The sequence below is a fragment of the Rissa tridactyla genome, unplaced genomic scaffold (genome assembly GCF_028500815.1).
Source record: "Rissa tridactyla isolate bRisTri1 unplaced genomic scaffold, bRisTri1.patW.cur.20221130 scaffold_519, whole genome shotgun sequence".
Taxonomy (NCBI): Eukaryota; Metazoa; Chordata; class Aves; order Charadriiformes; family Laridae; genus Rissa; species Rissa tridactyla.
In genome coordinates, this window is record NW_026529728.1 from 13,868 (window position 1) to 40,329 (window position 26,462).

At 64.3% G+C, this 26,462-nt stretch overlaps 1 protein-coding gene across 1 annotated transcript in view; it reads left to right on the forward strand.

Annotated features, from left to right (window-relative positions):
• The window catches only part of LOC128903614 (lysine-specific demethylase 5C-like), a gene marked incomplete at its 5' end in the record, with an annotated part of 53,524 nt that overhangs the window by 13,361 nt on the left and 13,701 nt on the right, over positions 1 to 26,462 (forward strand). The window contains 5 exon segments of the mRNA XM_054187628.1: positions 667 to 805; positions 920 to 1,099; positions 2,756 to 2,890; positions 3,016 to 3,540; positions 4,230 to 4,287. Coding sequence (XP_054043603.1) covers positions 667 to 805; positions 920 to 1,099; positions 2,756 to 2,890; positions 3,016 to 3,540; positions 4,230 to 4,287 — 1,037 coding nt within the window.

Here is a 26,462-nt window from a genome sequence, read left to right on the forward strand (position 1 = left end):
GGGTATAAAAGGGGTCAGGGCTCAACTGGGGCTGGGATAAAGGGTGTGGGGGGCTTCACCCCACATCTCTGGGGGGGGATAAAGGGGCTGGGGGCTTCGCCCCACATCTCTGGGGGGGGATAAAGGGGCTGGGGGCTTCGCCCCACATCTCTGGGGGGGGATAAAGGGGCTGGGGGCTTCGCCGCACATCTCTAGGGGGGGATAAAGGGTGTGGGGGCTTCGCCCCACATCTCCTGGGGGGGATAAAGGGGCTGGGGGGCTGGAGGCCAGGTCAGGATGCAGCCCCCCGGGGTGTGGGGGGGGGACAGACAAAGGGGCTGGGGGGCAAATCCCGCAGCCCCCCCAGGGGGGTATAAAAGGGGTCAGGGCTCAACTGGGGCTGGGATAAAGGGTGTGGGGGGGCTTCACCCCACATCTCTAGGGCTGGGGGGCTGCCCCCCACATCCCCGGGCAGGGAGAGAAAAGGTTTGGGCTTCGGCTTCTTCCCTTCCCAAGGGAAAGCTGGGCCGGAGCCGGACCCTCGGAGGGGCCAGGCCTGGGGTTGGGGCTGCAGGACGCATCTTGGGTCTCCGGGATCTTGGTGGTGGTCTCTGGGATCTTGAGGGGTGGGGGGGGGGGGGCGGTTCCGGCAGCCGGCCGCTTGGGCTCTCACCCCCTCCCCCGCAGGCAGAAGCACCCCCCGGCCACCTTGGCCGCCATCATCAAAGAAGCCGAAAACATCCCGGCTTTGCTGCCCAACATCCAGGCGCTGAAAGAAGCCTTGGCCAAAGCCCGCGCCTGGATCGCCGACGTCGAGGAGATCCAGGTGAGCTTCCGGGGATGTCCCCCCCACAACTTTTCACCCTGGGAGGGGGGGGATGATGACACACAGACTCTTCAATCCGCCCCCCCCCAACTTTTCCGCCATCGTTCCCCGCAGAACGGCGACCACTACCCCTGCCTGGACGATCTGGAGGGGCTGGTGGCGGTGGGTCGGGATTTACCCGTGCGGCTGGAAGAGCTGCGGCAGTTGGAGGTACAGGTCGGCACCGCTCATTCCTGGCGGGATAAAGCGTCCCGTACCTTCCTGAAGAAAAATTCCTGCTATACTTTGTTGGAGGTGGGTGAGAAAGGGGAGAGGGGGAAGGGGGCGGGGGGACACGGGGGGACGGGACGGATAACGGGGGCTTCACCCCATATCTCGGAGGTGGGGGTAATGGGACTAGGAGCTGCCCCACTGCAATTCTAGGGGGGGGTAAAGGGGCTGGGGGCTTCACCCCCTATCTCTAGGGGGGGGATGAAGGGACTAGGGGCTGCCCCCCCCATATCTCTAGGGGGAGATAAAGGGCCTGGGGGCTGCCCCCCATATCTCTAGGGGCGGATAAAGGGCCTGGGGGCTGCCCCCCACGTCTCTAGGGGGGGATAAAGGGCCTGGGGGCTGCCCCCCACGTCTCTAGGGGGGGATAAAGGGCCTGGGGGCGGCCCCCCACGTCTCTAGGGGGGGATAAAGGGCCTGGGGGCGGCCCCCCACGTCTCTAGGGGGGGATAAAGGGACTGGGGGCGGCCCCCCACGTCTCTAGGGGGGGATAAAGGGACTGGGGGCTGCCCCCCACGTCTCTAGGGGGGGATAAAGGGCCTGGGGGCGGCCCCCCACGTCTCTAGGGGGGGATAAAGGGCCTGGGGGCGGCCCCCCACGTCTCTAGGGGGGGATAAAGGGCCTGGGGGCGGCCCCCCACGTCTCTAGGGGGGGATAAAGGGACTGGGGGCGGCCCCCCACGTCTCTAGGGGGGGATAAAGGGACTGGGGGCTGCCCCCCACGTCTCTAGGGGGGGATAAATGGGCTGGGGGCTGCCCCCCACGTCTCTAGGGGGGGATAAAGGGACTGGGGGCTGCCCCCCACGTCTCTAGGGGGGGGATAAAGGGACTGGGGGCAGCCCCCCACGTCTCTAGGGGGGGATAAAGGGACTGGGGGCGGCCCCCCACGTCTCTAGGGGGGGATAAAGGGACTGGGGGCTGCCCCCCACGTCTCTAGGGGGGGATAAAGGGACTGGGGGCGGCCCCCCACGTCTCTAGGGGGGGATAAAGGGACTGGGGGCGGCCCCCCACGTCTCTAGGGGGGGATAAAGGGACTGGGGGCGGCCCCCCATATTTCTAGGGGGGATAAAGGGATTGGGGGGCTTCACTCCATATATCTGTGGGGAGATAAATGGGCTGGGGGCTGCCCCCCATATCTCTAGGGGGGTATAAAGGGACTGGGGGCTGCCCCCCACGTCTCTAGGGGGAGATGAAGGGCCAGGGGGCTGCCCCCCATATGTCTAGGGGGGGATAAAGGGCCTGGGGGCTGCCCCCATATCTCTAGGGGGGGATAAAGGGGCTGGGGGGCTTCACCCATATCTCTAAGGGGAAATAAAGGGGTGGGGGGGCTTCACCCCATATCTCTGGGGTTAAATAAAGGGACTAGTGGCTGCCCCCCCATATCTCTAGGGGGGGATGAAGGGGCTGGGGGCTGCCCCCCATAACTCTAGGGGGAGATGAAGGGATTGGGGGGCTTCACCCCATGTATCTGTGGGGAGATAAGTGGGCTGGGGGCTGCCCCCCGTATCTTTAGGGGCAGATAAAGGGGCTGGGGGGTTTTACCCCATATCTCTAGGGAGAAATAAAGGGGCTGGGGGGTTTTACCCCATATCTCTAGGGGGGGATAAAGGGTCGGGGGGGCTGCCCCCCATGTCTCTGTGGGGGAGATAAAGGGGCTGGGGGGCTGCCCCCCGTGTCTCAGGTGCTGTGTCCCTGCGCCGACGCCGGCTCCGACAGCAGCAAGAGGCTGAAATGGCGCCAGGAGCCGGGTCTTTACAAACTGGACGCCGAGAGCTTGGGCCTTTCGGCGCAGGATCTCCGCGACCCCGGCGCTGTGGTGAGCCAGGTTTTTAATCCTGTGGGGCGCTGTGGGGCGCCCCGCCCCCCCCGCCTCCCGCCCCACGCCTCGTATCCCTCTTTTTTTTTTTTTTTTTTCACCCACCGCTTTTCCCTTTTTCCAAGATCGTGGCGTTTAAAGAAGGGGAACAAAAAGAAAAAGAGGGGATGCTCCGGCTCCGGCACGTCAACTCTCAAAAAGCCGCTCCACCCCTCCCGGGTCCCGGACCACCTTCTTGCGTCTGCGGGCAACCGGCGAGCTCCGGCATGCTCCAGTGTCAGCTCTGCCGAGACTGGTTTCACGGTTCTTGCGTAGCTTGGCCCCGTTTGGGTTCTCAAAAACCTTCGCCGGCTTGGTGGGAGTGGGACGCCAAATTCCTCTGCCCTCTTTGCCAACGGTCGCGTCGTCCCCGCTTGGAAACCATCTTGGCCTTGTTGGTGGCCCTGCAGAAGTTGCCTGTGAGGTTGCCGGAGGGCGAAGCTTTGCAGTGTTTGACCGAACGAGCCATCACTTGGCAGGATCGGGCCCGGCAGCTCCTGGCTTCTCCCGACGTAGCCGGACCTTTGGAGAGGTTGGCGGCTCTACGGCATCGCCTGCACGGGGATGGGGCCGGCGCTTTGCGGGAGGCCAGCCGCAACGAGCAGACCAAGGTTTGGGGACGGAGGGGGAGCTGGTTGTGGGGCTGGAGGGAAGGTAGTGGGGTTGGGGGGTGAGTTGTGGGGCTGGAAGAGGTGGGGGGCCGGTTGTGGGGCTGGAAGAGGTGTGGGGCAGATTGTGGGGAGTGGGTATTGGGGCTGGAAGAGGCGTGGGGCTGGTTGTGGGGTGGGTTGTGGGGCGGGTTTTGGGGCTGGAAGAGGCGTGGGGTGGGTTTTGGGGCTGGAAGAGGCGTGGGGCGGGTTTTGGGGCTGGAAGAGGCGTGGGGCGGGTTTTGGGTTGGGTTGTGGGGCCAGTTGTGGGGCTGGAAGAGGCGTGGGGCAGATTGTGGGGCTGGAAGAGGCGTGGGGCGGGTTGTGGGGTGGGTTGTGGGGCTGGAAGAGGCGTGGGGCGGGTTGTGGGGTGGGTTGTGGGGCTGGAAGAGGCGTGGGGCCGGTTGTGGGGTGGGTTGTGGGGCAGGGGGCAGGCGGTGGGGCTGAAGAAAGGTGTGGGGCTGGTTGTCGGCTGGATGTTGGGGGGTGGGTTGGGGGGTTGTGGGGCTGGGGGAGGTGTGGGGCTGAGTTTTCAGCTGGATGTTGGGGGGATGTGGGGCTGGGGGAGGTGTGGGGCAGCGCTATGGGGTGGCTCTTGGGGCTGGGGGGGGGCTCGGCCTCCCCATAACGCCGTGTCCCCCGTCCCCCCCCAGGTGGCGGTGGAGAACGGCGACGCCCCCAGCCCGGAGAAGAACGGCCCCCTGCCCTCTGGTGAGTGGGATCTACTGGGATCTACTGGGGACGCTGGGATCCACCGGCTCCTGTGGGGGGGCCCTTATGGATGCCCTGGGGGCACCAGGGGCGCTGGGATCCACCGGATCCTGCAGGAGCCCCTTATGGATCCGATGGGGGGCGCTGGGATCCACTGGATCCCCTCTTGGCCCTTACGGATCCCCTGGGGGGCACCGTGGGGGCTGGGATCCCCCGGATCCCGCAGGGCCCCCTTACAGATCCCCCGGGGGCACCGGGATCCCCCCGGATCCCGCAGGGCCCCCTTACGGATCCACTGGGGGCACCAGGATCCCCCGGATCCCGCAGGGCCCCCTTACGGATCCCCCGGGGGCACCGGGATCCCCCCGGATCCCGCAGGGCCCCCTTACGGATCCACTGGGGGCACCAGGATCCCCCGGATCCTGCAAGGGGCCCCTTACGGATCCCCCGGGGGCGCTGGGATCCCCTGGATCCCACAGGGGCCCCTTACGGATCCCCCGGGGGCACCATGGCTGCTGGGATCCACTGGATCCCGCAGGCTCCCCTTACGGATCCCCTGGGGGCGCTGGGATCCCCCAGATCCTGCAGGGGCCCCTTACGGATCCCCTGGGGGTGCTGGGACCCCCCGGATCCCACGTGGGCCCTGTGGATCCCCTGGGGGCCCCAGCGGGGGCTGTGGGACTCCAGGGATCCCGGGTGATTGGGGAAGGGAGGGGGATCCAGTGGGTCCCTCGCGAGTAGAGGGGGTGCTGTGGGTCTCTCTGGATCCATGGGGCTCGCAGGGGATCCCATGGGAGCCCAGGGGACACTGTGGGACTCGCGGGATCTGCTGGGAGCCCAGTGGATCACACAGCGTCCCCTGGGCTCCCATGGGATCCACTGGGCTCATGTGGGATCCCAGTGTCCCCTGGGCTCCCGTGGGATCCACTGGGCTTGTGTAGGATCCCCGGAGTCCTACAGTGCCCCCTGCACTCATGTGGGGGGACACTGGGATCCCACACGAGCCCAGTGGATCCCACGGGAGCCCAGGGGACGCTGTGGGACTCGTGGGATCCCCTGGGAGCCCAGTGGATCCCACGGGAGCACAGGGATCCCACGTGAACCCAGTGGATCCCACATGAACGCAGGGGACACTGTGGGACTCTGGGGATCCCATGTGAGCGCAGGGGACCCTGGGATCCCACAGGAGCCCAGTGGATCCCACACGCGCGCAGGGGACGCTGTGGGACTCCGGGGATCCTACACGAGCCCAGTGGATCCCACATGAGCCCAGGGGACACTGTGGGACTCCGGGGATCCCACATGAGCCCACTGGATCCCACGTGAGCCCAGGGGACACTGGGATCCCATGTGAGCCCAGCAGATCCCATGTGAGCCCAGGGGACGCTGTGGGACTTGCAGGATCCCCCGTGAGCCCAGGGGACACTGTGGGACTCGTGGGATCCCCTGGGAGCCCAGTGGATCCCATGTGAGCGCAGGGGACGCCGTGGGACTCCAGGGATCCCCTGGGAGCCCAGTGGATCCCACATGAGCGCAGGGGACACTGTGGGACTCGTGGGATCTGGTGTGAGCCCAGTGGATCCCACGGGAGCACAGGGGACACTGGGATCCCCCAGGAGCCCAGTGGATCCCACATGAGCGCAGGGGACACCGTAGGACTCCAGGGATCCCGTGGGAGTCCAGTGGATCCCACATGAGCTCAGGGGACACTGTGGGACTCGTGGTATCCGGTGTGAGCCCAGTGGATCCCGCGGGAGCACAGGGGACACTGGGATCCCCCAGGAGCCCAGTTGATCCCACATGAGCGCAGGGGACACCGTAGGACTCCAGGGATCCCGTGGGAGTCCAGTGGATCCCACATGAGCCCAGGGGACACTGGGATCCCCCGTGAGCGCAGGGGACACTGTGGGACTCCAGGGATCCCGTGGGAGCCCAGTGGATCCCACATGAGCGCAGGGGACACTGTGGGACTCGCGGGCTCCTGTGTCAGCCCAGTGGATCCCCCATGAGCACAGGGGACACTGGGATCCCCCGGGAGCCCAGTGGATCCCCCGTGAGCGCAGGGGACACTGTGGGGCTCGTGGGATCCGGTGTGAGCCCAGTGGATCCCACGGGAGCACAGGGGACACTGGGATCCCACGTGAGCCCTGTGGATCCCACGTGAGCGCAGGGGATGCCGTGGGACTCCAGGGATCCTGTGGGAGCCCAGTGGTTCCCCCGTGAGCGCAGGGGACACTGTGGGACTCGTGGGATCCGGTGTGAGCCCAGTGGATCCCACGGGAGCGCAGGGGACACTGGGATCCCCCGGGAGCCCAGTGGATCCCCCGGGAGCCCAGGGGACACTGTGGGACTCCAGGGATCCCGTGTGACGCTGGGGGGGGCCCAGTGGATCCCCCACGAGCCCCACGGATCCCCCGGGTTGCTGGGCCCCAGTGGATCCCGTACGAGCTCAGGGGACACCCCCCCCCGGTGACACAGTGTCCCCACGGCGCCCCTCTGGGGACGTGGTGTCCCCTCGGTGTCCCCTCGGGGACGTGGCGTCTCCCGCGGTGTCCTGGGGGTGACCTGGTGTCCCCATGGCACCGTGGCGTCCCCCTGGTGACGCGGTGTCCCCTCGGTGTCCCCCCTGGTGACGCGGTGTCCTCCTCGTGACCTGGTGTCCCTCTGGTGATGCGGTGTCCCCTCGGTGTCCCTCTGGTGACGCGGTGTCCTCCTCGTCACGTGGCGTCCCTCTGGTGACGTGATGTCCCGCGTGGTGACATGATGTCCCCGTTGGTGCCACGGTGTCCTCCTCATGACGCGATGTCCCCAATGGTGCCACGGTGTCCTGTTGGTGCCACAATGTCCCCCATGGTGCCATGCTGTCCTGTTGGTGACATGATGTCGGCTGTGGTGTCCCCCGTGGTGCCACGGTGTCCTGTTGGTGACGCAATGTCCCCCATGGTGACGTGATGTCCCCCATGGTGCCACGGTGTCCCCCTTGTGACGTGATGTCCCCCGTGGTGCCGCGGTGTCCTCCTCATGACACGATGTCCCCCCCGTTGGTGCCACGGTGTCCTGTTGGTGCCGCGGTGTCCCCCTCGTGACATGATGTCCCCTATGGTGACACAATGTCCTCTTGGTGCCACGGTGTCCTCCTCGTGCTGTGATGTCCCCGTTGGCGACGCGATGTCCCCCATGGTGCCACGGTGTCCTGTTGGTGACGTGATGTCAGCCTTGGTGTCCCCCGTGGTGCCACAGTGTCCCCCTCGTGACGTGATCTCCCTCGCGGTGCCACGGTGTCCCCCTCGTGACGCGATGTCCCCCATGGTGCCACGGTGTCCTTTTGGTGATGTGATGTCCCCCGTGGTGACTTGATGTCCCCCATGGTGCCACGGTGTCCCCCTCGTGATGCGATGTCCCCCATGGTGCCACGGTGTCCCCCTCGTGACGCGATGTCCCCCACGGTGCCATGGTGTCCTGTTGGTGCCACGATGTCCCCTGTGGTGCTGCAGTGTCCCTTATGGTGCCATGATGTCCTGCTGGTGCCATGGTGTCCTCCTCGTGCCGCGATGTCCCCCATGGTGCCATGGTGTCCCCCTCATGACACGGTGTCCCCTTCATGACGTGATGTTCCCCATGGTGCCACAGTGTCCCCTTCATGACGTGATGTTCCCCATGGTGCCACGGTGTCCCCTATGGTGCCACGATGTCCCCCATGGTGTCCTGTTGGTGACGCAATGTCCCCTATGGTGCCATGATGTCCTGTTGTAGTGCCATGGTGTCCTCCTCGTGCCACGGTATCCTGTTGGTGATGTGATGTCCCCCATGGTGCTGCGGTGTCCCGTCACTGCCGCGGTGTCCGCTTCATGACGTGGTGTCCCTCGTGGTGCCACGGTGTCCCCATGGTGCCACAGTGTCCTGCTTATGACACAGTGTCCCCCCGTTGGTGCCACAGTGTCACCCTCGTGACGTGATGTCCTCCGTGGTGCCGCGTTGTCCCCCTCGTGCCGTGATGTCCCCGTTGGTGACGCGATGTCCCTCATGGTGCCGCGGTGTCCTGTTGGTGACATGATGTTGGCCATGGTGTCCCCCATGGTGCCACAGTGTCCCCCTTGTGACATGATGTCCCCCATGGTGCCGCGGTGTCCCCCATGGTGCCACGGTGTCCTCCTCGTGCTGCGATGTCCCCGTTGGCGACGTGATGTCCCCCATGGTGCCGCAGTGTCCTGTCGGCGCCGCGGTGTCCCCCTCATGACGTGATGTCCCCGTTGGTGCCACGGTGTCCTGTTGGTGATGCAATGTCCCCCGTGGTGCCGCGGTGTCCCCTATGGTGCCATGATGTCCTGTTGTGGTGCCATGGTGTCCTCCCCGTGCCGCAATGTCCCCATTGGCGATGTGGTGTCCCCCATGGTGCCACGGTGTCCTCCTAGTGCCGTGATGTCCCCCGTGGTTCCGCGGTGTCCTGTTGGTGCCACGGTGTCCTCCTTGTGCCGTGATGTCCCCGATGGCGACGCGATGTCCGTCGTGGTTCCACGGTGTCCTGTTGGTGCCGCGATGTCCCCCGTGGTTCCGCGGTGTCCCCGTTGGTGCCACAGTGTCCTCCTCATGACATGATGTCCCCCATGGTGCCGTGGTGTCCTGTTGGTGCCGCGGTGTCCCCCTCGTGCCGTGATGTCCCCGTTGGTGCCGTGATGTTCCCCTTGGTGCCGCGGTATCCTGTTGGTGACATGATGTCGGCCATGGTGTCCCCCATGGTGCCACAGTGTCCCCCTTGTGACGTGATGTCCCTCGTGGTGCCGCGATGTCCTCCTCATGACACGATGTCCCCCCCGTTGGTGCCACGGTGTCCTGTTGGTGCCGCGGTGTCCCCCTCGTGACATGATGTCCCCTATGGTGACACAATGTCCTCTTGGTGCCACGGTGTCCTCCTCGTGCTGTGATGTCCCCGTTGGCGACGCGATGTCCCCCATGGCGCCACGGTGTCCTGTTGGTGATGTGATGTCCCCCGTGGTGACTTGATGTCCCCCATGGTGCCACGGTGTCCCCCTCGTGACGCGATGTCCCCCACGGTGCCATGGTGTCCTGTTGGTGCCACGATGTCCCCCCTGGTGCTGCAGTGTCCCTTATGGTGCCATGATGTCCTGCTGGTGCCATGGTGTCCTCCTCGTGCCGCAATGTCCCCCATGGTGCCACGGTGTCCCCCTCATGACACGGTGTCCCCTTCATGACGTGATGTCCCCCATGGTGCCACGGTGTCCCCTATGGTGCCACGATATCCCTCATGGTGTCCTGTTGGTGACGCAATGTCCCCTATGGTGCCATGATGTCCTGTTGTAGTGCCATGGTGTCCTCCTCGTGCCACGGTATCCTGTTGGTGATGTGATGTCCCCCATGGTGCCGCGGTGTCCCGTCACTGCCGCGGTGTCCGCTTCATGACGTGGTGTCCCTCGTGGTGCCACGGTGTCCCCATGGTGCCACAGTGTCCTGCTCATGACACAGTGTCCCCCCGTTGGTGCCACAGTGTCACCCTCGTGACGTGATGTCCTCCGTGGTGCCGCGTTGTCCCCCTCGTGCCGTGATGTCCCCGTTGGTGACGCGATGTCCCTCATGGTGCCGCGGTGTCCTGTTGGTGACATGATGTTGGCCATGGTGTCCCCCATGGTGCCACAGTGTCCCCCTTGTGACATGATGTCCCCCGTGGTGCCGCGGTGTCCCCCATGGTGCCACGGTGTCCTCCTCGTGCTGCGATGTCCCCGTTGGCGACGTGATGTCCCCCATGGTGCCGCAGTGTCCTGTCGGCGCCGCGGTGTCCCCCTCATGACGTGATGTCCCCGTTGGTGCCACGGTGTCCTGTTGGTGATGCAATGTCCCCCGTGGTGCCGCGGTGTCCCCTATGGTGCCATGATGTCCTGTTGTGGTGCCATGGTGTCCTCCCCGTGCCGCAATGTCCCCATTGGCGATGTGGTGTCCCCCATGGTGCCATGGTGTCCTGTTGGTGCCGCGATGTCCCCCATGGTGCCGTGGTGTCCCCGTTGGTGCCACAGTGTCCTCCTCGTGACGTGATGTCCCCCATGGTGCCGCGGTGTCCCCTATGGTGACATGATGTCCTGTTGGTGCCACGGTGTCCTCTTCGTGCCACGATGTCCCTGTTGGCGATGTGATGTCCCCCATGGTGCCCCGGTGTCCTGTTGGTGACATGATGTCCTCCATAGTGCCATGGTGTCCTGTTGGTGACACGATGTCCCCCTGTGGGTGCCGCGATGTCCTGTTGGTGCTACAGTGTCCCCCTTGTGACATGATGTCCCCCATGGTGCCACAGTGTCCTGTTGGTGCCGCGGTGTCCCCTTCGTGACGTGATGTCCCCTATGGTGACACGATGTCCCCCATGGTGCCACGGTGTCCTGTTGGTGCCGTGATGTCCCCCGTGGTTCTGCGGTGTCCTGTTGGTGCCACGGTGTCCTCCTTGTGCCGTGATGTCCCCGATGGCGACGCGATGTCCCCCGTGGTTCCGCGGTGTCCTGTTGGTGCCGCGATGTCCCCCGTGGTTCCGCGGTGTCCCCGTTGGTGCCACAGTGTCCTCCTCATGACATGATGTCCCCCATGGTGCCGTGGTGTCCTGTTGGTGCCGCGGTGTCCCCCTCGTGCCGTGATGTCCCCGTTGGTGCCGTGATGTTCCCCCTGGTGCCGCGGTATCCTGTTGGTGACATGATGTCGGCCATGGTGTCCCCGTTGGTGCCACAGTGTCCCCCTTGTGAACGTGATGTCCCCCGTGGTGCCGCGGTGTCCTGTTGGTGATGCAATGTGTCCCATGGTGCCGTGGTGTCCCCGTTGGTGCCACAGTGTCCTCCTCATGACATGATGTCCCCCATGGTGTGTGTTGGTGATGCAATGTCCCCCGTGGTGCCGCGGTGTCCCCTATGGTGCCATGATGTCCTGTTGTGGTGCCATGGTGTCCTCCTCGTGCCGCAATGTCCCCATTGGCGATGTGGTGTCCCCCATGGTGCCATGGTGTCCTGTTGGTGCCGCGATGTCCCCCACGGTGCCATGGTGTCCCCGTTGGTGCCACAGTGTCCTCCTCGTGACGTGATGTCCCCCATGGTGCTGCGGTGTCCCCTATGGTGACATGATATCCTGTTGGTGCCACGGTGTCCTCCTCGTGCCACGATGTCCCTGTTGGCGATGTGATGTCCCCCATGGTGCCCCGGTGTCCTGTTGGTGACATGATGTCCCCCATGGTGCCACGGTGTCCTGTTGGTGACGCGATGTCCCCTGTGGTGCCGTGGTGTCCTGTTGGTGCCACAGTGTCCCCCTCGTGACGTGATGTCCCCCATGGTGCCACAGTGTCCTCCTCATGACACGATGTCGCCCTGTTGGTGCCGTGGTGTTCTGTTGGTGCCACAGTGTCCCCTTCATAGTGCGACGTCCCCCATGGTGCCACGGTGTCCTCCTAGTGCCGTGATGTCCCCGATGGTGACGCGATGTCCCCCGTGGTTCCACGGTGTCCTGTTGGTGCCACGGTGTCCTCCTCGTGCCGTGATGTCCCCGATGGCGACGCGATGTCCGTCGTGGTTCCACGGTGTCCTGTTGGTGCCGCGATGTCCCCCGTGGTTCCGCTGTGTCCCCGTTGGTGCCACAGTGTCCTCCTCATGACATGATGTCCCCCATGGTGCCGTGGTGTCCTGTTGGTGCCGCGGTGTCCCCCTTGTGCCGTGATGTCCCCGTTGGTGCCGTGATGTTCCCCTTGGTGCCGCGGTATCCTGTTGGTGACATGATGTCGGCCATGGTGTCCCCCATGGTGCCACAGTGTCCCCCTCGTGACGTGATGTCCCCCGTGGTGCCGCGGTGTCCCCCATGGTGCCATGGTGTCCTGTTGGTGCCACGGTGTCCTCCTCGTGCCGCGATGTCCCCGTTGGCGACGTGATGTCCCCCATGGTGCCGCAGTGTCCTGTCGGCGCCGCGGTGTCCCCCTCATGACGTGATGTCCCCGTTGGTGCCACGGTGTCCTGTTGGTGATGCAATGTCCCCCATGGTGCCGTGGTGTCCCCGTTGGTGCCACAGTGTCCTCCTCATGACATGATGTCCCCCATGGTGTGTGTTGGTGATGCAATGTCCCCCGTGGTGCCGCGGTGTCCCCTATGGTGCCATGATGTCCTGTTGTAGTGCCATGGTGTCCTCCTCGTGCCGCAATGTCCCCATTGGCGATGTGGTGTCCCCCATGGTGCCGTGGTGTCCCCGTTGGTGCCACAGTGTCCTCCTCGTGACGTGATGTCCCCCATGGTGCCGCGGTGTCCCCTATGGTGACATGATGTCCTGTTGGTGCCACGGTGTCCCTGTTGGCGACGTGATGTCCCCCATGGTGCCCCGGTGTCCTGTTGGTGACGCGATGTCCCCCATGGTGCCACGGTGTCCTGTTGGTGACGCGATGTCCCCCCGTTGGTGCCGCGATGTCCTGTTGGTGCTACAGTGTCCCCCTTGTGACGTGATGTCCCCCATGGCGCCACGGTGTCCTGTTGGTGCCGCGGTGTCCCCTTCGTGACGTGATGTCCCCTATGGTGACACGATGTCCCCCATGGTGCCACGGTGTCCTGTTGGTGACGCGATGTCCCCTGTGGTGCCGTGGTGTCCTGTTGGTGCCACAGTGTCCCCCTCGTGACGTGATGTCCCCCATGGTGCCACAGTGTCCTCCTCATGACACGATGTCCCCCCGTTGGTGCCGTGGTGTCCTGTTGGTGCCACAGTGTCCCCTTCATGGTGCGACGTCCCCCGTGGTTCCGCGGTGTCCTGTTGGTGCCGCGATGTCCCCCGTGGTTCCGCGGTGTCCCCGTTGGTGCCACAGTGTCCTCCTCATGACATGATGTCCCCCATGGTGCCGTGGTGTCCTGTTGGTGCCGCGGTGTCCCCCTCGTGCCGTGATGTCCCCGTTGGTGCCGTGATGTTCCCCTTGGTGCCGCGGTATCCTGTTGGTGACATGATGTCGGCCATGGTGTCCCCCATGGTGCCACAGTGTCCCCCTTGTGAACGTGATGTCCCCCGTGGTGCCGCGGTGTCCCCCATGGTGCCACGGTGTCCTCCTCGTGCTGCGATGTCCCCGTTGACGACGTGATGTCCCCCATGGTGCCGTGGTGTCCTGTCGGCGCCGCGGTGTCCCCCTCATGACGTGATGTCCCCGTTGGTGCCACGGTGTCCTGTTGGTGATGCAATGTCCCCCGTGGTGCCGCGGTGTCCCCTATGGTGCCATGATGTCCTGTTGTAGTGCCATGGTGTCCTCCTCGTGCCGCAATGTCCCCATTGGCGATGTGGTGTCCCCGTTGGTGCCACAGTGTCCTGTTGGTGCCGCGATGTCCCCCATGGTGCCGTGGTGTCCCCGTTGGTGCCACAGTGTCCTCCTCGTGACGTGATGTCCCCCATGGTGCCGCGGTGTCCCCTATGGTGACATGATGTCCTGTTGGTGCCACGGTGTCCCTGTTGGCGACGTGATGTCCCCCATGGTGCCCCGGTGTCCTGTTGGTGACGCGATGTCCCCCATGGTGCCACGGTGTCCTGTTGGTGACGCGATGTCCCCCCGTTGGTGCCGCGATGTCCTGTTGGTGCTACAGTGTCCCCCTTGTGACGTGATGTCCCCCATGGCGCCACGGTGTCCTGTTGGTGCCGCGGTGTCCCCTTCGTGACGTGATGTCCCCTATGGTGACACGATGTCCCCCATGGTGCCACGGTGTCCTGTTGGTGACGCGATGTCCCCTGTGGTGCCGTGGTGTCGTGTTGGTGCCACAGTGTCCCCCTCGTGACGTGATGTCCCCCATGGTGCCACAGTGTCCTCCTCATGACACGATGTCCCCCCGTTGGTGCCGTGGTGTCCTGTTGGTGCCACAGTGTCCCCTTCATGGTGCGACGTCCCCCGTGGTTCCGCGGTGTCCTGTTGGTGCCGCGGTGTCCTGTTGGTGCCGCGATGTCCCCCGTGGTTCCGCGGTGTCCCCGTTGGTGCCACAGTGTCCTCCTCATGACATGATGTCCCCCATGGTGCCGTGGTGTCCTGTTGGTGCCGCGGTGTCCCCCTCGTGCCGTGATGTCCCCGTTGGTGCCGTGATGTTCCCCTTGGTGCCGCGGTATCCTGTTGGTGACATGATGTCGGCCATGGTGTCCCCCATGGTGCCACAGTGTCCCCCTTGTGAACGTGATGTCCCCCGTGGTGCCGCGGTGTCCCCCATGGTGCCACGGTGTCCTCCTCGTGCCGCGATGTCCCCGTTGACGACGTGATGTCCCCCATGGTGCCGCGGTGTCCTGTCGGCGCCGCGGTGTCCCCCTCATGACGTGATGTCCCCGTTGGTGCCACGGTGTCCTGTTGGTGATGCAATGTCCCCCATGGTGCCGTGGTGTCCCCGTTGGTGCCACAGTGTCCTCCTCATGACATGATGTCCCCCATGGTGTCTGTTGGTGATGCAATGTCCCCCGTGGTGCCGTGGTGTCCCCTATGGTGCCATGATGTCCTGTTGTGGTGCCATGGTGTCCTCCTCGTGCCACAATGTCCCCATTGGCGATGTGGTGTCCCCCATGGTGCCGTGGTGTCCCCGTTGGTGCCACAGTGTCCTCCTCGTGACGTGGTGTCCCCCATGGTGCCGCGGTGTCCCCTATGGTGACATGATGTCCTGTTGGTGCCACGGTGTCCTCCTCGTGCCACGATGTCCCTGTTGGGGATGTGATGTCCCCCATGGTGCCCCGGTGTCCTGTTGGTGACATGATGTCCCCCATGGTGCCACGGTGTCCTGTTGGTGACGCGATGTCCCCTGTGGTGCCGTGGTGTCCTGTTGGTGCCACAGTGTCCCCCTTGTGACGTGATGTCCCCCATGGTGCCACAGTGTCCTCCTCATGACACGATGTCCCCCCGTTGGTGCCGTGGTGTTCTGTTGGTGCCACAGTGTCCCCTTCATGGTGCGACGTCCCCCATGGTGCCACGGTGTCCTCCTAGTGCCGTGATGTCCCCGATGGCGACGCGATGTCCCCCGTGGTTCCACGGTGTCCTGTTGGTGCCACGGTGTCCTCCTTGTGCCGTGATGTCCCCGATGGCGACGCGATGTCCCCCGTGGTTCCGTGGTGTCCTGTTGGTGCCGCGATATCCCCCGTGGTTCCGCGGTGTCCCCGTTGGTGCCACAGTGTCCTCCTCATGACATGATGTCCCCCATGGTGCCGTGGTGTCCTGTTGGTGCCGCGGTGTCCCCCTCGTGCCGTGATGTCCCCGTTGGTGCCGCGATGTTCCCCCTGGTGCCGCGGTATCCTGTTGGTGACATGATGTCGGCCATGGTGTCCCCCATGGTGCCACAGTGTCCCCCTCGTGACGTGATGTCCCGCGTGGTGCCGCGGTGTCCCCCATGGTGCCATGGTGTCCTGTTGGTGCCACGGTGTCCTCCTCGTGCTGCGATGTCCCCGTTGGCGACGTGATGTCCCCCATGGTGCCGCAGTGTCCTGTCGGCACCGCGGTGTCCCCCTCATGACGTGATGTCCCCGTTGGTGCCACGGTGTCCTGTTGGTGATGCAATGTCCCCCATGGTGCCGTGGTGTCCCCGTTGGTGCCACAGTGTCCTCCTCGTGACGTGATGTCCCCCATGGTGTCTGTTGGTGATGCAATGTCCCCCGTGGTGCCACGGTGTCCCCTATGGTGCCATGATGTCCTGTTGTAGTGCCATGGTGTCCTCCTCGTGCCGCAATGTCCCCATTGGCGATGTGGTGTCCCCCATAGTGCCATGGTGTCCTGTTGGTGCCGCGATGTCCCCCATGGTGCCGTGGTGTCCCCGTTGGTGCCACAGTGTCCTCCTCGTGACGTGATGTCCCCCATGGTGCCGCGGTGTCCCCTATGGTGACATGATATCCTGTTGGTGCCACGGTGTCCTCCTCGTGCCACGATGTCCCTGTTGGCGATGTGATGTCCCCCATGGTGCCACGGTGTCCTGTTGGTGACGCGATGTCCCCTGTGGTGCCGTGGTGTCCTGTTGGTGCCACAGTGTCCCCCTCGTGACGTGATGTCCCCCATGGTGCCACAGTGTCCTCCTCATGACACGATGTCCCCCCGTTGGTGCCGTGGTGTCCTGTTGGTGCCACAGTGTCCCCTTCATGGTGCGACGTCCCCCATGGTGCCACGGTGTCCTCCTAGTGCCGTGATGTCCCCGATGGCGACGCGATGTCCCCCGTGGTTCCGCGGTGTCCTGTTGGTGCCACGGTGTCCTCCTTGTGCCGTGATGTCCCTGTTGGTGCCGCGATGTCCCCCGTGGTTCCGCGGTGTCCTGTTGGTGCCGCGATGTCCCCCGTGGTTCCGCGGTGTCCCCGTTGGTGCCACAGTGTCCTCCTCATGACATGATGTCCCCCATGGTGCCACGGTGTCCTGTTGGTGCCGCGGTGTCCCCTTCGTGACGTGATGTCCCCTATGGTGACACGATGTCCCCCATGGTGCCACGGTGTCCTGTTGGTGACGCGATGTCCCCTGTGGTGCCGTGGTGTCCTGTTGGTGCCACAGTGTCCCCCTCGTGACGTGATGTCCCCCATGGTGCCACAGTGTCCTCCTCATGACACGATGTCCCCCCGTTGGTGCCGTGGTGTCCTGTTGGTGCCGCAGTGTCCCCTTCATGGTGCGACGTCCCCCATGGTGCCACGGTGTCCTCCTAGTGCCGTGATGTCCCCGATGGCGACGCGATGTCCCTCATGGTGCCGCGGTGTCCTGTTGGTGACATGATGTTGGCCATGGTGTCCCCCATGGTGCCACAGTGTCCCCCTTGTGAACGTGATGTCCCCCGTGGTGCCGCGGTGTCCCCCATGGTGCCACGGTGTCCTCCTCGTGCCGCGATGTCCCCGTTGGCGACATGATGTCCCCCATGGTGCCGCAGTGTCCTGTCGGCGCCGCGGTGTCCCCCTCATGATGTGATGTCCCCGTTGGTGCCGTGGTATCCTGTTGGTGATGCAATGTCCCCCATGGTGCCGTGGTGTCCCCGTTGGTGCCACAGTGTCCTCCTCATGACATGATGTCCCCCATGGTGTGTGTTGGTGATGCAATGTCCCCCATGGTGCCGCGGTGTCCCCTATGGTGCCATGATGTCCTGTTGTGGTGCCATGGTGTCCTCCTCGTGCCGCAATGTCCCCATTGGCGATGTGGTGTCCCCCATGGTGCCATGGTGTCCTGTTGGTGCCGCGATGTCCCCCATGGTGCCGTGGTGTCCCCGTTGGTGCCACAGTGTCCTCCTTGTGACGTGATGTCCCCCATGGTGCCGCGGTGTCCCCTATGGTGACATGATGTCCTGTTGGTGCCACGGTGTCCCTGTTGGCGACGTGATGTCCCCCATGGTGCCCCGGTGTCCTGTTGGTGACGCGATGTCCCCCATGGTGCCACGGTGTCCTGTTGGTGACGCGATGTCCCCCCGTTGGTGCCGCGATGTCCTGTTGGTGCTACAGTGTCCCCCTTGTGACGTGATGTCCCCCATGGCGCCACGGTGTCCTGTTGGTGCCGCGGTGTCCCCTTCGTGACGTGATGTCCCCTATTGTGACACGATGTCCCCCATGGTGCCACGGTGTCCTGTTGGTGACGCGATGTCCCCTGTGGTGCCGTGGTGTCGTGTTGGTGCCACAGTGTCCCCCTCGTGACGTGATGTCCCCCATGGTGCCACAGTGTCCTCCTCATGACACGATGTCCCCCTGTTGGTGCCGTGGTGTCCTGTTGGTGCCACAGTGTCCCCTTCATAGTGCGATGTCCCCCATGGTGCCATGGTGTCCTCCTAGTGCCGTGATGTCCCCGATGGTGACGCGATGTCCCCCGTGGTTCCACGGTGTCCTGTTGGTGCCACGGTGTCCTCCTTGTGCCGTGATGTCCCCGATGGCGACGTGATGTCCCCCGTGGTTCCGCGGTGTCCTGTTGGTGCCGCGATGTCCCCCGTGGTTCCGCGGTGTCCCCGTTGGTGCCACAGTGTCCTCCTCATGACATGATGTCCCCCATGGTGCCGTGGTGTCCTGTTGGTGCCGCGGTGTCCCCCTCGTGCAGTGATGCCCCGTTGGTGACGCGATTTCCCTCATGGTGCCGCGGTATCCTGTTGGTGACGTGATGTCGGCCATGGTGTCCCCCATGGTGCCACAGTGTCCCCCTTGTGACGTGATGTCCCCCGTGGTGCCGCGGTGTCCCCCATGGTGCCATGGTGTCCTGTTGGTGCCACGGTGTCCTCCTCGTGCTGTGATGTCCCCGTTGACGACGTGATGTCCCCCATGGTGCCGCAGTGTCCTGTCGGCGCCGCGGTGTCCCCCTCATGACGTGATGTCCCCGTTGGTGCCACGGTGTCCTGTTGGTGCCGCGGTGTCCCCTTCGTGACGTGATGTCCCCTATGGTGACACGATGTCCCCCATGGTGCCACGGTGTCCTGTTGGTGACGCGATGTCCCCTGTGGTGACACGATGTCCCCCATGGTGCCACGGTGTCCTGTTGGTGACGCGATGTCCCCCGTGGTTCCGCGGTGTCCCCGTTGGTGCCACAGTGTCCCCCTTGTGACATGATGTCCCCCATGGTGCCACGGTGTCCTGTTGGTGACGCAATGTCCCCTGTGGTGCCGTGGTGTCCTGTTGGTGCCACAGTGTCCCCCTCGTGACGTGATGTCCGCCATGGTGCCACAGTGTCCTCCTCATGACACGATGTCGCCCTGTTGGTGCCGTGGTGTTCTGTTGGTGCCACAGTGTCCCCTTCATAGTGCGACGTCCCCCATGGTGCCACGGTGTCCTCCTAGTGCCGTGATGTCCCCGATGGCGACGCGATGTCCCCCGTGGTTCCACGGTGTCCTGTTGGTGCCACGGTGTCCTCCTTGTGCCGTGATGTCCCCCGTGGTTCCACGGTGTCCTGTTGGTGCCACGGTGTCCTCCTTGTGCCGTGATGTCCCCGATGGCGACGCGATGTCCGTCGTGGTTCCACGGTGTCCTGTTGGTGCCGCGATGTCCCCCGTGGTTCCGCGGTGTCCCCGTTGGTGCCACAGTGTCCTCCTCATGACATGATGTCCCCCATGGTGCCGCGGTGTCCCCCTTGTGCCGCGGTGTCCCCCTTGTGCCGCGGTGTCCCCCTTGTGCCGCGGTGTCCCCGTTGGTGCCGTGATGTTCCCCTTGGTGCCGTGGTATCCTGTTGGTGACATGATGTCGGCCATGGTGTCCCCCATGGTGCCACAGTGTCCCCCTTGTGACGTGATGTCCCCCGTGGTGCCGCGGTGTCCCCCATGGTGCCATGGTGTCCTGTTGGTGCCACGGTGTCCTCCTCGTGCTGCGATGTCCCCGTTGGCGACGTGATGTCCCCCATGGTGCCGCAGTGTCCTGTCGGCGCCGCAGTGTCCCCCTCATGACGTGATGTCCCCGTTGGTGCCACGGTGTCCTGTTGGTGATGCAATGTCCCCCATGGTGCCGTGGTGTCCCCGTTGGTGCCACAGTGTCCTCCTCATGACATGATGTCCCCCATGGTGTGTGTTGGTGATGCAATGTCCCCCGTGGTGCCGCGGTGTCCCCTATGGTGCCATGATGTCCTGTTGTAGTGCCATGGTGTCCTCCTCGTGCCGCAATGTCCCCATTGGCGATGTGGTGTCCCCCATGGTGCCATGGTGTCCTGTTGGTGCCGCGATGTCCCCCATGGTGCCGTGGTGTCCCCGTTGGTGCCACAGTGTCCTCCTCGTGACGTGATGTCCCCCATGGTGCCGCGGTGTCCCCTATGGTGACATGATGTCCTGTTGGTGCCACGGTGTCCCTGTTGGCGACGTGATGTCCCCCATGGTGCCCCGGTGTCCTGTTGGTGACGCGATGTCCCCCATGGTGCCACGGTGTCCTGTTGGTGACGCGATGTCCCCCCGTTGGTGCCGCGATGTCCTGTTGGTGCTACAGTGTCCCCCTTGTGACGTGATGTCCCCCATGGCGCCACGGTGTCCTGTTGGTGCCGCGGTGTCCCCTTCGTGACGTGATGTCCCCTATGGTGACACGATGTCCCCCATGGTGCCACGGTGTCCTGTTGGTGACGCGATGTCCCCTGTGGTGCCGTGGTGTCCTGTTGGTGCCACAGTGTCCCCCTCGTGACGTGATGTCCCCCATGGTGCCACAGTGTCCTCCTCATGACACGATGTCCCCCCGTTGGTGCCGTGGTGTCCTGTTGGTGCGCAGTGTCCCCTTCATGGTGCGACGTCCCCCATGGTGCCACGGTGTCCTCCTAGGGCCGTGATGTCCCCCGTGGTTCAGCGGTGTCCTGTTGGTGCCGCGATGTCCCCCGTGGTTCCGCGGTGTCCCCGTTGGTGCCACAGTGTCCTCCTCATGACATGATGTCCCCCATGGTGCCGTGGTGTCCTGTTGGTGCCGCGGTGTCCCCCTCGTGCCGTGATGTCCCCGTTGGTGCCGTGATGTTCCCCTTGGTGCCGCGGTATCCTGTTGGTGACATGATGTCGGCCATGGTGTCCCCCATGGTGCCACAGTGTCCCCCTTGTGAACGTGATGTCCCCCGTGGTGCCGCGGTGTCCCCCATGGTGCCACGGTGTCCTCCTCGTGCCGCGATGTCCCCGTTGACGACGTGATGTCCCCCATGGTGCCGCAGTGTCCTGTCGGCGCCGCGGTGTCCCCCTCATGACGTGATGTCCCCGTTGGTGCCACGGTGTCCTGTTGGTGATGCAATGTCCCCCATGGTGCCGTGGTGTCCCTGTTGGTGCCACAGTGTCCTCCTCATGACATGATGTCCCCCATGGTGTCTGTTGGTGATGCAATGTCCCCCGTGGTGCCGTGGTGTCCCCTATGGTGCCATGATGTCCTGTTGTGGTGCCATGGTGTCCTCCTTGTGCCACAATGTCCCCATTGACGATGTGGTGTCCCCGTTGGTGCCACAGTGTCCTCCTCGTGACGTGATGTCCCCCATGGTGCCGCGGTGTCCCCTATGGTGACATGATGTCCTGTTGGTGCCACGGTGTCCTCCTCGTGCCACGATGTCCCTGTTGGGGATGTGATGTCCCCCATGGTGCCCCGGTGTCCTGTTGGTGACATGATGTCCCCCATGGTGCCACGGTGTCCTGTTGGTGACGCGATGTCCCCTGTGGTGCCGTGGTGTCCTGTTGGTGCCACAGTGTCCCCCTTGTGACGTGATGTCCCCCATGGTGCCACAGTGTCCTCCTCATGACACGATGTCCCCCCGTTGGTGCCGTGGTGTTCTGTTGGTGCCACAGTGTCCCCTTCATGGTGCGACGTCCCCCATGGTGCCACGGTGTCCTCCTAGTGCCGTGATGTCCCCGATGGCGACGCGATGTCCCCCGTGGTTCCACGGTGTCCTGTTGGTGCCACGGTGTCCTCCTTGTGCCGTGATGTCCCCGATGGCGACGCGATGTCCCCCGTGGTTCCGCGGTGTCCTGTTGGTGCCGCGATATCCCCCGTGGTTCCGCGGTGTCCCCGTTGGTGCCACAGTGTCCTCCTCATGACATGATGTCCCCCATGGTGCCGTGGTGTCCTGTTGGTGCCGCGGTGTCCCCCTCGTGCCGTGATGTCCCCATTGGTGCCGCGATGTTCCCCCTGGTGCCGCGGTATCCTGTTGGTGACATGATGTCGGCCATGGTGTCCCCCATGGTGCCACAGTGTCCCCCTCGTGACGTGATGTCCCCCGTGGTGCCGCGGTGTCCCCCATGGTGCCATGGTGTCCTGTTGGTGCCACGGTGTCCTCCTCGTGCCGCGATGTCCCCGTTGGCGACGTGATGTCCCCCATGGTGCCGCAGTGTCCTGTCGGCGCCGCGGTGTCCCCCTCATGACGTGATGTCCCCGTTGGTGCCACGGTGTCCTGTTGGTGATGCAATGTCCCCCATGGTGCCGTGGTGTCCCCGTTGGTGCCACAGTGTCCTCCTCGTGATGTGATGTCCCCCATGGTGTGTGTTGGTGATGCAATGTCCCCCGTGGTGCCACGGTGTCCCCTATGGTGCCATGATGTCCTGTTGTAGTGCCATGGTGTCCTCCTCGTGCCGCAATGTCCCCATTGGCGATGTGGTGTCCCCCATGGTGCCATGGTGTCCTGTTGGTGCCGCGATGTCCCCCATGGTGCCGTGGTGTCCCCGTTGGTGCCACAGTGTCCTCCTCGTGACGTGATGTCCCCCATGGTGCCGCGGTGTCCCCTATGGTGACATGATATCCTGTTGGTGCCACGGTGTCCTCCTCGTGCCACGATGTCCCTGTTGGCGATGTGATGTCCCCCATGGTGCCCCGGTGTCCTGTTGGTGACGCGATGTCCCCTGTGGTGCCGTGGTGTCCTGTTGGTGCCACAGTGTCCCCCTCGTGACGTGATGTCCCCCATGGTGCCACAGTGTCCTCCTCATGACACGATGTCCCCCCGTTGGTGCCGTGGTGTCCTGTTGGTGCCACAGTGTCCCCTTCATGGTGCGACGTCCCCCATGGTGCCACGGTGTCCTCCTAGTGCCGTGATGTCCCCGATGGCGACGCGATGTCCCCCGTGGTTCCGCGGTGTCCTGTTGGTGCCACGGTGGCCTCCTCGTGCCGTGATGTCCCCGATGGCGACGTGATGTCCCCCGTGGTTCCGCGGTGTCCTGTTGGTGCCGCGATGTCCCCCGTGGTTCTGCGGTGTCCCCGTTGGTGCCACAGTGTCCTCCTCATGACATGATGTCCCCCATGGTTCCGTGGTGTCCTGTTGGTGCCGCGGTGTCCCCCTCGTGCCGTGATGTCCCCGTTGGTGACGCGATTTCCCTCATGGTGCCGCGGTATCCTGTTGGTGACATGATGTCGGCCATGGTGTCCCCCATGGTGCCACAGTGTCCCCCTTGTGAACGTGATGTCCCCCCTGGTGCCGCGGTGTCCCCCATGGTGCCATGGTGTCCTGTTGGTGCCACGGTGTCCTCCTCGTGCTGTGATGTCCCCGTTGACGACGTGATGTCCCCATGGTGTGTGTTGGTGATGCAATGTCCCCCGTGGTGCCGCGGTGTCCCCTATGGTGCCATGATGTCCTGTTGTAGTGCCATGGTGTCCTCCTCGTGCCGCAATGTCCCCATTGGCGATGTGGTGTCCCCCATGGTGCCATGGTGTCCTGTTGGTGCCGCGATGTCCCCCATGGTGCCGTGGTGTCCCCGTTGGTGCCACAGTGTCCTCCTCGTGACGTGATGTCCCCCATGGTGCCGCGGTGTCCCCTATGGTGACACAATGTCCTGTTGGTGCCACGGTGTCCCCCATAGTGCCACGATGTCCCTGTTGACAACGTGATGTCCCCCATGGTGCCACGGTGTCCTGTTGGTGACGTGATGTCCCCCATGGTGCCACGGTGTCCTGTTGGTGACGCGATGTCCCCTGTGGTGCCGCGGTGTCCCCGTTGGTGCCACAGTGTCCCCCTCGTGACGTGATGTCCCCCATGGTGCCACAGTGTCCTCCTCATGACACGATGTCCCCCCGTTGGTGCCGTGGTGTTCTGTTGGTGCCACAGTGTCCCCTTCATGGTGCGACGTCCCCCATGGTGCCACGGTGTCCTCCTAGTGCCGTGATGTCCCCGATGGCGACGCGATGTCCCCCGTGGTTCCACGGTGTCCTGTTGGTGCCACGGTGTCCTCCTTGTGCCGTGATGTCCCCGATGGCGACGCGATGTCCCCCGTGGTTCCGCGGTGTCCTGTTGGTGCCGCGATATCCCCCGTGGTTCCGCGGTGTCCCCGTTGGTGCCACAGTGTCCTCCTCATGACATGATGTCCCCCATGGTGCCGTGGTGTCCTGTTGGTGCCGCGGTGTCCCCCTCGTGCCGTGATGTCCCCATTGGTGCCGCGATGTTCCCCCTGGTGCCGCGGTATCCTGTTGGTGACATGATGTCGGCCATGGTGTCCCCCATGGTGCCACAGTGTCCCCCTTGTGACGTGATGTCCCCCGTGGTGCCGCGGTGTCCCCCATGGTGCCATGGTGTCCTGTTGGTGCCACGGTGTCCTCCTCGTGCCGCGATGTCCCCGTTGGCGACGTGATGTCCCCCATGGTGCCGCAGTGTTCTGTCGGCGCCGCGGTGTCCCCCTCATGACGTGATGTCCCCGTTGGTGCCACGGTGTCCTGTTGGTGATGCAATGTCCCCCATGGTGCCGTGGTGTCCCCGTTGGTGCCACGGTGTCCTCCTCGTGCCGTGATGTCCCCGATGGCGACGCGATGTCCCCCGTGGTTCCACGGTGTCCTGTTGGTGCCGCGATGTGCCGCGATGTCCCCCGTGGTTCCGTGGTGTCCCCGTTGGTGCCACAGTGTCTCCTCATGACATGATGTCCCCCTTGTGCCGTGATGTCCCCGTTGGTGCCGTGATGTTCCCCTTGGTGCCGTGGTATCTTGTTGGTGACATGATGTCGGCCATGGTGTCCCCCATGGTGCCACAGTGTCCCCCTTGTGACGTGATGTCCCACCATGGTGCCGCGGTGTCCCTATGGTGACATGATATCCTGTGGTGCCACAGTGTCCTCCTCGTGCCACGATGTCCCTGTTGGCGATGTGATGTCCCCCATGGTGCCCCGGTGTCCTGTTGGTGACATGATGTCCCCCATGGTGCCACAGTGTCCTGTTGGTGACGCAATGTCCCCTGTGGTGCCGTGGTGTCCTGTTGGTGCCACAGTGTCCCCCTTGTGACGTGATGTCCCCCATGGTGCCACAGTGTCCTCCTCATGACACGATGTCCCCCGTTAGTGCCGTGGTGTCCTGTTGGTGCCACAGTGTCCCCTTCATGGTGCGACGTCCCCCCATGGTGCCACGGTGTCCTCCTAGTGCTGTGATGTCCCCGATGGTGACGCGATGTCCCCCGTGGTTCCGCGGTGTCCTGTTGGTGCCACGGTGTCCATCCTTGTGCCGTGATGTCCCCGATGGCAACGCGATGTCCCCCGTGGTTCCGCGGTGTCCTGTTGGTGCCGCGATGTCCCCGTGGTTCCGCGGTGTCCCCGTTGGTGCCACAGTGTCCTCCTCATGACATGATGTCCCCCATGGTGCCGTGGTGTCCTGTTGGTGCCGCGGTGTCCCCCTCGTGCCGTGATGTCCCCGTTGGTGCCGCGATGTTCCCCTGGTGCCGCAGTATCCTGTTGGTGACATGATGTCGGCCATGGTGTCCCCATGGTGCCACAGTGTCCCCCTTGTGACGTGACGTCCCCGTGGTGCCGCGGTGTCCCCCATGGTGCCATGGTGTCCTGTTGGTGCCACGGTGTCCTCCTCGTGCTGCGATGTCCCTGTTGACGACGTGATGTCCCCCATGGTGCCGCAGTGTCCTGTCGGCGCCGCGGTGTCCCCCTCATGACGTGGTGTCCCCGTTGTGCCACAGTGTCCTCCTCATGACATGATGTCCCCCATGGGTGCCGTGGTGTCCTGTTGGTGCCGCCGTGTCTCCTCGTGACGTGATGTCCCCCATGGTGTGTGTTGGTGATGCAATGTCCCCCGTGGTGCCGCGATGTCCCCTATGGTGCCATGATGTCCTGTTGTAGTGCCATGGTGTCCTCCTCGTGCCGCAATGTCCCCATTGGCGATGTGGTGTCCCCCATGGTGCCATGGTGTCCTGTTGGTTGCCGCGATGTCCCCCATTGGTGCCGTGGTGTCCCCGTTGGTGCCACAGTGTCCTCCTCGTGACGTGATGTCCCCCATGGTGCCGCGGTGTCCCCTATGTGACATGATATCCTGTTGGTGCACGGTGTCCTCCTCGTGCCACGATGTCCCTGTTGGCGATGTGATGTCCCCCATGGTGCCCCGGTGTCCTGTTGGTGACGCGATGTCCCCTGTGTGCCGTGGTGTCCTGTTGGTGCCACAGTGTCCCCCTCGTGACGTGATGTCCCCCATGGTGCCACAGTGTCCTCCTCATGACACGATGTCCCCCCGTTGGTGCCGTGTGTCCTGTTGGTGCCACAGTGTCCCCTTCATGGTGCGACGTCCCCATGGTGCCACGGTGTCCTCCTAGTGCCGTGATGTCCCCGATGGCGGACGCGATGTCCCCCGTGGTTCCGCGGTGTCCTGTTGGTGCCACGGTGGCCTCCTCGTGCCGTGATGTCCCGATGGCGACGTGATGTCCCCCGTGGTTCCGCGGTGTCCTGTTGGTGCCGCGATGTCCCCCGTGGTTCTGCGGTGTCCCCGTTGGTGCCACAGTGTCCTCCTCATGACATGATGTCCCCATGGTTCCGTGGTGTCCTGTTGGTGCCGCGGTGTCCCCCTCGTGCCGTGATGTCCCCGTTGGTGACCGCGATTTCCCTCATGGT